The following is an 11298-nucleotide window of genomic DNA, read 5'->3' on the forward strand; positions in this document are numbered from 1 at the left end:
TTTTTTTTTTTTTTTTGCTAAAACACTTTCGGCATACCCAATTACTTATGATAATAATTTAAATTAAAGTTTTCTAAAACCATCACATTGGTTGGGTTAGGGATCACTATTGCTATAATGTTAATGAGAAAACTGAGGCACATAGATCAAGCAAATGATTCCTAGTTACTCTAAGTGGGAAAATAAGACCATGACTCATTCTCTTGACTTCAGGCTCAATTTCATTTCCATAAGAATGTATATACTTACATTCAAAGTAAGGGGAGACAGAAAAGCAAAAGAGAAACAAGCAAGAGAAGTAATGCTATTTTAATTTGAATATGCTGTGACTACTTTTGTCTTTAATAACTGTTCCTGTGTATCTTTACAGATGATCACCATATTACCAATTAATTTTTCTTCAGAAACTTCAACATTCCCCAAACTCCTCTTCTTAATCAAGCAGCATCCAGATAATAATAATGTTAACCAGATTTTGAGCATTAGTTACCATGCCCATGCAGAAGAGTCTTGGGTCTTTGGATGCAAATTTATGAGCAAATCCTTCTATGAGTTTCGGTTCATGATTCATCTGTGTGTGTACCCTGACTGTCAGCTGAGTGAAGCATCAATTAACAATAGCTATTGTTTTGAAGATTTGGCTTAGCCAGAGCATGCAGCTATGGATTTTCTGGTTCTGACTTTTACCATAACATCTGAATTTAAAGTGATATGCTACATGACACTCGATGATATAGAATTTAAGTTGTCTGAGTTATTGCTGATTTCAGATACTATTTTTAAAATTCTAGATGTGAGACGGACTTCAGATGAAAGCTGAAATCAGATTATTTAGAATATCATTAAAGAGATACAAACAGTGGTTAGAGGGGGTAATACAAATGTATCAGTGGAAAGTGATAAATGAAAATCTCCTTTGTAAAATAAATATATTTCATTAGACTTTTACAAATAGGTCAATGTAAAGCCAGGGAGCATTTTTGTGTATAATTATATGAGTTTTCTTCATTGTTCAATTTTTAGATTTTAGTGTTATGTATTTTTAAAAATAAGCTTCAAAAGTTAGGAAAGAATTTCTAGAAAATATGTTAATTAATATTACTTACTGTATTATTTTTCATTTTGCTTACTAAAGAGGTTTGGGGATAAGGAGTTAACTTCAGATTAAAATAGAAAACAATAAACCTTAACTCCACTGAAGATAGATAAGAACTCTCAGCAGGGAAAAACACAGGATAAGTCTATGACCATTCTATCTGCAAACAGTATTAAAACCAAAGTAGTACATTTCATACAGCAAAAATAGAAAGGCAGTTATATTCAGGTTTACTTTAAAATGAGTTCGCATATAAAAGAGGCATCTTATGTATAACTTTGACAAATAAATAATAAAAGAAAAACAAAAGCTCTTCAATCAGACTACTAAATGAGAGGAGACATTTTTTATATCATGCCAGGATCACAATATGTGAAATTTCCTCAAAGTTTATCTGAGTACTTATTAATGAAGTGCGTGGTATCTTGGAAAGGGAAACTTGTTCAATATGCTTTGAGAGACACCTAGTGGCTGAAAGTAATTTTGTCATGTACATAGCCTTAATATTATCCAATCTACACTTAATATTTGTATAAAGTGTTTTTAATCCTGTGTTTCAGATAGGTATACATTTTGAGAATGTCTATTATTTTCAGTTGTAACTCTATTGGACTTTTCCTCCCAATTGTCTCTCTAAATCCTTTCAGGTATGATCCAAAAAGTGACTCATGGTCAACTGTGGCACCTCTGAGTGTTCCTCGAGATGCTGTTGCTGTGTGCCCGCTTGGAGACAAACTCTATGTGGTTGGAGGATATGATGGACATACTTATTTGAACACAGTTGAGTCATATGATGCACAGAGAAATGAATGGAAAGAGGTATTCAACTTAAAATATTCAAATTACTATATTTCAGGTTTTAAAAAGAATATATTAAAATATATTTTCGGAATTAATTGTATTCTCTTCTCTAGGCCCTTACAAGATCTTTTAGTGAAATTTATAGTCTGTGCTCTCTTTATATCTTAGAGAATTACTAGTTGATCTAGTTGATATGATATGACATGATAGTTGATAGCAGGAGCCATCAGTACTTACATAAAAGAAGACAGACCATTCTCTTGACTTCATGAAAGCATTCCCTTTAAATAAAATAAGTGAATCCAATCAAATACTTCAGTAATAAATAAATAAAATAAAGGACTTTACCATGGCCAACGTTTTACGTATATGTTGTGACCTGAGAACCAAAGGGCAACATCCTCTTCCACAAATATCTGCCTTTATTATTGGCTGGCACCCAGGAGAAAAGCCTTCAATCTTTGCCATATAGAAACTGTGTAGACTGCAATACTCCTAAATTCTTCAGTCAGTCAATAATTTAGTAAACAATAAGGGACCAGAATTAAAACCTCTCAAAAGTGCTGGGCGTCTATTAGAAATAATTTCAAGGAGAATGCAAAAGATAGCATTGAAATGGCATCTTTGAGATGTTAAAGGCAAATTTGACCCTTTTGACTACTTTGCCAGTGATAGCACTAGATTTATTCTAAAATATTTAATAATACTTTGTCAATTAAATGATGAGTTAACAAAAAACATAAAGTATGATTAACTCTTTACCATCTCCACAAACAGGTAAACCTTGTATTTGGTATCTAACTTCATCTTCCCTTCTGCTGACTTCATGCTACTCTGTATTCTACAGGGTACAGCTGGCTATTGCTCTAAGTAAATTGGTGTTAATGTAATGACAGCTGATAATGAGATTTTAATCTCTCTCCTCCAATAATCTGACTCATTAAGACTCAAAAACCCTCAAATGCTACAATGTAGGGTAGCTCCTATTTTATCAATGCTTAAGACCACTCAGAAATAGAAGGAAAAAAAAAAATAGCATGCAAGGTGTTAGGTCAAATATAATAATCAAGATGCTTGACCAGCTTGTGGGATTTACTTTTCTGAAGATTGTAGGCAAGTAGCTAAGAGTCCTAGATTATATTTCTGGCTGTGTCACTGTTTCATTGTGTGATCTTGAAAAGAGTGAAAGAGAACTAACAGATGGTGGAATTATAACTACTAAGTGCAAATTGTTATTCATTATTTCAACCATCACAACACAAAAACCTTGACGTGTTAGTATAATTAGCTGTAGTTTTTCAAGTGAGAATATTATCGGAGAGATGAAATTTACTTAAGATCACCTAATCCTCAATCTCAGGTTTTTACCATTCTGAAGGCTGTGTTTTTTCCACCACACTACATTGTTATCTGGGCTGCAGATTATCTCGTCTTTAGACAAGGTGATGTTAGACCAAAATAAGTAAGGACTTCTTCAACCATATTGAATATAATATTTTATATTATGCTAAAATCAGAGTTCCAACAGTGTTTTGTTTCTTGTTTTGTGTTTTAGGAAGTTCCTGTTAACATTGGAAGAGCTGGTGCATGTGTTGTAGTGGTGAAGCTACCTTAAAGCTATCTATTTTTATCAAATGGAATGAAACTGGATAATTTCAAGAAACTGAGTAGGACAAAGGGAGAAAGAAATACATGTTCTTTTTCCTACAATTAATGATCAGACTGGAAAATTGTTGTATTGTTTTAATTTGTAGTTATAATTGCTTTCATTTGTGAAGCCAAAACTTTTTAAACGTGAATTACATATGAATTATTAAGCATATGTGTTATCGCAGCTGATAATATAAAAGGAAACCCCGTAGTCTAGATATAGCCCCATTACTACAAAATGCTAAAATATTTAATGAAAACTGGTGATGATGATGTCCACAGTGTGCAGGTTATAAAAGCATTAATACATTTCAAGGTAAGAGCCTTAGAAGTTAAAAACATTTTCAGTTTTTTTTTTTTTTTAAACATACTCTTATTATCTGGAACATAGAAATATAAAAGCTAACATCTGAAGCTTAAAATAGAAAATCTGATTTTTAGTAAGCCATTATTCTCCTATTCAGATAATATCCCAAAGAGCTAAACAATTCCTCACATTTACCAAGAGGAAAGCTTTTACTGTGTTGAAGCTAAAAAAAAAAAAGAAAAAGAAAAAACAGCTCTTTGACAAAATTTGTTATGTTGATCGCGGTATGTCAAAATTTTTACAGGTTTGCTCATCTGCCAGAGCACACATATAAATTTGGTATTTCTTAACATATTGTCTCATTAGATTTGTTACCAGTAGAATATTATTGTAATTTCATATACACAGCCTATACAATGAAATAAAATATTTATCATATTGATACAAACTGTGACCTCAGCTACAGAGTGTCAGGGCTTCACTTGTATAGAATGTAATGTTCTCCTCAAGCATTTATGTTAACTCTATGAACACATATCGTTAAGTTAAACAAGTTTTCAAAAACAAAACGATTTTTAAAGTACATTAAAATTGAGGACGTTATTCAGTGTTAACACATGGGAAAACCAAAATAATCAATAAGCTTGGTCAAATACGATAGTTATCTTTTTTGTACCAGTACATGCTTTTCTGTTACTGTTATATTATCCAGTAGAAAATGTTAGGATATGTGTGCTATACAAAAAAAAAAAAAAAAAAAAAGACTTTTTAAGTTTTAAAATAACAAAAATGGCTAGTTGAATAGTATTTTATGTGTAATGCTTCCATTTCTTCCATTTAATTATACAACTAAGATGAAATATTGAAAAACCCTTTATGAAAGTAACTTTTCAAGTAAATGCACAATTTTAGAATTTCTACAATAAGCTCTTTTAAACAGACTTTTTATTGTGGATTGTGAAATCAAAATCTGGAGAAATGCTTACAAAATATACTACTAGCTTTTAAGTTTCAAGAAAGAACAATGTAAGTTGTACAAAGGTATTTGTACTTTGACAAATTGAATTTAAATAAACTTTATTTCCTCTCCTTATGGTGTGGCTTTAGAATATATCAAGTACAACCTGAATGGATTTTTTGATTTTACATTTCCTATATCACTAAAATACTTAAACACAAAATTAAATTCCATTTATTTATTTCTTCTTACACCTGCCGTTGTCTCTAATTCTAAATAGAGAGCTATAGAGCTATAGATTTCTGCAGTTCTAGAGGTGAAGATAGAGACACGGACAGGCTGTGAAACACACATACAGCCCTGTTAGGTCTTTTGAATTCACACCTTATTGAAATCAGTGTAGGAGTAGAGTTACCTAAACCTTTATCGCCAGTGCACAGCTTGGCCTGTTAAGTTAAATGGGGGTGTCAACCAGTGGAAAAGATCAAAGGACCTTTTGCAGCCTAGCTTGCCAATCCTCTAGTAACAACTAGGTGTTACCAAGAGGCAGACTGTGTCTAGAGTCATTCATGGAGAAGAGGAAAGTAAAAGTTGAATACTCTCTTCTCAATGGCATAGCTGGACTTGATTGTACTGACTCGTAGAAGAGACATGTATGTTTCCCAGGGCTACCACTTCATAGCTGCATTTAAAAATGGTGTTCAGGCCACTATGGCTGCTATGGTTTGAATATTTTTTTCCCTCGAAAACTCATGCTGAAACTTAATTCCTAATGTAGCAGTATTGAGAGGTAGGGCCCTTGAGAGGTGATTGGGCCATGAGGCCTGTGCCCTCCTGAATGGATTAATCCATTCGTGGATTAATGGATTATCGTAAGAGTGGGGGACTGGTGACTTTATATGAAAAGGAAGAGTGACCTAAGCTAGCATGCTCAGAGTGCATATGCCCCCAAGTCATGTGATGCTATGTGTTACCTTGGGACTTACCTGACAGCTCTTACCAACAGGAAGGCCATCCCATATATGGCCCCTCAACCTCAGATTTCTCAGCCTGCCTAACTGTAAGAAATTAATTATTTTTATTTGTAAATTATCCAGGTTCTGTTTTAAGCCTCAGAAAATGAACTAAGACAATGCCCTAGATGAGCTGCCAAAATCTGAGCAGATGTGAGCCATCAGAATAGAGACCTGCAGAGGCCCAGGGCACTGAAACATAACTGTGCTTGTCTCAGTCAAACTTGGTTGGGAAAAGGAGGAGCAAGAGTGGGCCCTTGTTGCCATGCTTTAGCAGAGATAACCTATCAGGGCTAGTTTAAACAAATACATATAGGAAAAGGAGTTATTTATATATTCTTTCAAGAGTATAAGGGCTCACACATTTACTATACTCAGATCTGAAAGACAATGTTGCTGCTTCTTGATTTTTTTCTATAATCACTATGGCCATGTTCAGGATTCCCTACTCTGCAACTCTCAGCATGCATCATGATGATTCTCTAACAATGTCTGCTACTTTCCTGTATTTCCACAGGGCATGCAAGAACTTCCACAAAACTTCTATACCACACAGAAGCTGAAGGAAACTCTGGGGCACTAAATGCAGATCCTTTCTCTGCACAAAAATGCCACTTATCTGTCTGACTCAGGTGTGGCTGTTGTCCTTTTTTGATATGGAGGGAACACTGAAAGACAGTTTCCTTTTGGAGTTCCAAATGCAATATAGAAAAAAAAACCTCTGCGACTCTGGATTTTATTTTAAGTTCTCTGACAAGACTCCTACCTTGAGATCTTAGTCTAGCTAAAGGAAAAAAAAAAAAAAGGCCATGAAACCCATATGTCCTAAACTGTCATCATTCTATGTCTACTTTCTCCCAATCACATCACCTCAGGTAGAAGGGACAGATTTTTCAGTTGCTATTTCTCTTCGTAATGAACTTTCTTTACATCCCGTCCACATTGCTAGAGACACTAAGTCCCAACCTAAATGATGGAAGGAGCATCTCCCCTCTCTTGTCTATGGAAGATATCACATGAACTACCTAATTTGCAAGCATGGATCTCCATATTTCAAAGGAGAGTTTTTAAAACACTTTTAAAATTTCAAATATCTCACCATGATGAATTATGTGTAAGGTGATAATATGTTTAATTAGCTTGATTTAATCATCACACACTGTATACATATACCAAAATATATTGTACCCCATAATATATATAATTATGATTTATGAATTACAGTAATATTAATAAAAGTGTTAAAGCTCTTTCTCCCTTGACAATGCTTGTTTTTCAGGATTATGGCCTGCTACAGACTAGGAAAAAGTCCTGCTCATGTTGCTAAATGTTTAATATTGACACTCACTTTTGTTTTCTGTCATAATCCTAATCCCTTCCCTTAACACACACACAGAAACACACACACACACCTACACACACACAGAGCACATGTAAACAATGAGGGAAATGGGTACATATAGCTAAATATGGGGAAGGTTATAAATGGATAAATATTAAAAAATAAAAGCACATTAGTATTTTTCGGATATTAGCCCCTTGACATAAACATCTATTAAAGATCTACTGTGTTTAGGACCCTAGTGGTATACACTAATTAAAACTAAGTTTATGAAATTTGTACAAAATCCAAGTCTATAAAATTTGGATTATATGTTAAGTGATGGAGAATCAGAATTAAATGGTCTCACCTATACAAAAGCTACCTGAGTTTGCCAAATTTACATTTCATCTAAGGCCATGGAGACGTTCATTTAAATAGCCCTGTTTCATATGTTAAATTCAGTTTATAGCTGTGTGGTTAAAAAAGCCTAACTTGACAAGAGCTAATTATATCTTACCAGAATGGGAACACATGAATTCTGGCCATCAAATCACAACTAGTCTTATTTTAAAATAAACTAGAAAGATAATATCATATGGAGATCTTTGAAAGCCATATCTTCACAAATTCACTTATACTTGTTTCAGTTTTGCCAAGTCTGCATAATGAGATGAGGCTGGAAAGCCAGTCAGGCTGAGAAAGTTCATATGAATTCATAGAACCATCCTGGCTAATCCAATGCATAGCGACTTGCCCAATTGAGAGAAGGTCTGAGTCAGTAGATACAGACAATTCTCCTCCTCTAAACTATAATCTCTCGCATGAGTTTTAGTTTTACTCATTATAGTATCCTCAGTGTCTGTCCAGATTCTAATACAAAATTGATATTCGGTAAATAATTGTGGAAAAAATGAATGAATAGATTTTTGATGGCATCAAAGACTGGGTATTTTATGAGAATGGGATTCAAATAACAGCACTGGAAACATGGCCAAATAAGTAAAGGCAGAGGTCTGTCTCTTTGATACTATCCACAAATACATACACACATGAAAAACACAGAGAGATGAGATAAAATAACATGAAATTTAGGTACATAGCTACGCTCCATAAAAATAAAGGCAAATCTCCAGATGCTAGAAATCAGAGGGAACTTACAAAACAATAATAAACTCAGATGGCAATAGAGATCATCTTGGAGTTAATGAACTTAGTTATATCCACTAAGGGCAAAGATTTTAACACCCATGTGTAGACAAGAATCATTAAGACATGGTCTCGAGACTTCTCCTAGGTGAAGAGAGCCAGGAACATCCGGAAATGGACACTTTAAGTACTTAAAAATTCACTGGGGAGGGAAAGTAGCAGATGAGGCACAAATAAGAAGATAATAAACTGGAGGGAAGGTCTGAGTACACTACACAGAGTACAGCACAAAACGTTTAATCATGGGAAATATATAAAAAAAAAGAGGAGTAGAAGATAGAATGAGATGGTCACATTTGAGATTCTTCACATTTAAAAGTACATTGGTCTTGCAAAACTGACTGAAGTTTATATGGGAAAGCAAAACACCCAAAATAGTCAACACAAAATTAAAGAACAAAATTGGAGGACTGGCACAACCCAACTACAACTTACTATAAAGCTACAGTAATCAAGAGAGTGTGAAATTGGCAAAATAATAGACAAATAGATCAATAGCACAGAATGGACATCTTAGAAATAGACCCACATAACTATAGTCAACTGATCTTTGACCAAGGACCAAAGGCAACACAATGGAAAAAAGATGGGCTTTTCAACAAATGGTGCTGAAAAACAAGACATCCATATTTAAAAAATGAATCTAGACAGACATTTTACTCTTCATAAAAATTAACTTAAATTTGATCACAGATCTAAATGTAAAATGTAAACCTAAAATCTCCTAAAAGATAACATAGGAAAAACTTTAGATTACCTTGGGTTTGGTAATAACTTTTTAGATACAACATTAAAGACACAGTCTATGAAAGAAAGACTTGATAAGCTGAGCTTCATTAAACTCATAAACTTTGCTGTGTAAAATACACTGTCAAGAGAATGAAAGGCGAAGCCACAGACTGGGAACAAGTATTTGCAAAAGGCATGTCTGATAAAGGACAGTTATCCAAAATACACATAGAAATCAACAATAATAAAACAATCTGAACAGACACTGTCTTAGCTTGGCCTTCTGTACCAAAAATATCATGGGCAAGTTGGTTTATAAGCAACAACAATTTATTTTGTGTTTTAGACTGCCAATTTCTCTTTGTATCTTCACACAGTGAAGAGCAGAAAGAAGGACGTTCTTTCAGGATTCTTAGAAATGTATTAATCCCATTCATGATGGTTCTGCTCTCATTTAATCCTAATTACCCTCCAAAGGCCTCACCTTCCAATATCATCATGTTGGGGGTGGGAACAGTTTCAACATAGGAATTTGGGGGGGCACAAACATTTGGTCCGTAACATTCAGCTCCTTAATCCCCCCAAATCATGTCCTTCTCATATGCAAAATACATTCATCCATTCCAATAGTCCCAAAACTCTTAACTCTTTCCAGAATCAACTCAAAGGCCTAAATTCCCATGTTTCATCTAAATATCTAAATCAGATATGGGTGAGACTCAAGGTATGACTTATTTTACAGCAAATTTGCCTTCAGCTGTGAACCTATGAAACCAAACGTTAATTTGCTTATAAAAATATAACAATGGGACAGGCATAGGAGAGAGTCCCATTCTACAATGGAGAAGTAGGAAAGAAAAACAGGAGTGACAAGTCATTAAGTCCAAACTATAAGGGAAACTCCATAAGATTTTAAGGCTCAGGAATAAACCTCTTTGGCTAGATGCTCTGCCCTCCAGGCCCAACAGGGTTGGAGGTACCAACATCAATACATACTGGGGCAGAGGTCTAACCTTCTGGATCCACTGGAGCAAGGGTTCCCAACTTTTAGACCCTCTCGAGTGATGGTCCTGTCCCCACAGCTTTGTTTGGCAAAGGTTCGGTTTCTAAGGCCCAATATTTTATGATACTATTTATATTCATGTTCAGAATAGGAAAATCTACAGAGACTTAAAGTAGATTAATGGTTTGCTAGGGCTGGAGATGAGGGCTGGCAGGAAATAGGAAATGAGTGACTGTTTAGGTTTATGGAGTTTCTTTTCATGGTAATGAAAATGTTCTAAACTAAGATTGTGGTTATGGTTACACAACTCTATGAATATAATTTTCAAAACATGGATTCTAAAATTTCAGTGGATGAATATTATGCTGTATGAATTTATATTTAAACAAAAATAAGAAAAAGTAAAAACCGTACCATGTCTCACATTGCAACCCCAAGGATACTTTTTCTTTTCTTTCTTTCTTTCTTTTTTTTGTTTTGTTTTGTTTGGAACAGGATCTCACCCTGTCACCCAGGCTGGAGTGCAATGGTTCACTGCAGACTCGACTTCCCAGGTTCAAGAAATCCTTCTGCCTCTGTCTCCCAAGCAGCTGGAACTATAGGCATGGCATCACCATGCCCAGGTAATTGTTTTATTTTTACCTTTTGTGGAGATGGGGTCCCACATCTAGACCAGTCCCAGGCTGGTCTAGAACTCCTGGGCTCTGGTAATCCTCCTGTCTTAGCCTCCCAAAGTACTGGGATTACAGGCATGAGTCACTGTGTCTGACCCAGATGTTCCTTTTCTAATTTTTCTGGGAGTCTTAGGCCAAATCCTTAAACAGTAACTTTTTTTTTTTTTTTCTCATTAGTCTGACTTGTTAACTCAGACATCTGTGCCAAACATGCTCCAATTTTATTAGAAGGAAGATATATATATATTTTTTTGCTTTTGCTTGTATAAAGTGTAATGAATTGACATATTATCTGGGGTCTTCTTTATTTCTCTGAATTTATTCTTATCCTGTAACCGTCTCTAATCTGGTCCATTATAGCCCTACTCAGGAGTTGAAAGACTAAAATCTTACATCATAAACTCAAAGATCATTAATTATGGCATAAGAAAAAAATACTTAACAGGAGGGTGTGTTAAGTTAGAAGATTTTTCCTGGTTCCCCACTAAGACTGGATAAAGATACCATGGGCTTGGAGGGAAAGAGTCTTGGGGAGAA

General features: G+C 34.6%; 1 protein-coding gene across 1 annotated transcript in view; it reads left to right on the forward strand.

The window, feature by feature from the left end:
• Nucleotides 1-7074, forward strand: part of KLHL4 (kelch-like family member 4) — a 55001-nt gene extending 47927 nt beyond the window's left edge. The window contains exons 9-10 of the mRNA XM_011975998.1: nucleotides 1744-1915; nucleotides 3453-7074. Coding sequence (XP_011831388.1) covers nucleotides 1744-1915; nucleotides 3453-3512 — 232 coding nt within the window. The 3' untranslated portion in view covers nucleotides 3513-7074. The remainder of the gene's footprint in view (nucleotides 1-1743; nucleotides 1916-3452) is intronic.
• The last annotated feature ends 4224 nt before the right edge of the window (nucleotides 7075-11298 follow it).

This window comes from Mandrillus leucophaeus, unplaced genomic scaffold (assembly GCF_000951045.1).
Source record: "Mandrillus leucophaeus isolate KB7577 unplaced genomic scaffold, Mleu.le_1.0 Scaffold1609, whole genome shotgun sequence".
Classification (NCBI taxonomy): domain Eukaryota; kingdom Metazoa; phylum Chordata; class Mammalia; order Primates; family Cercopithecidae; genus Mandrillus; species Mandrillus leucophaeus.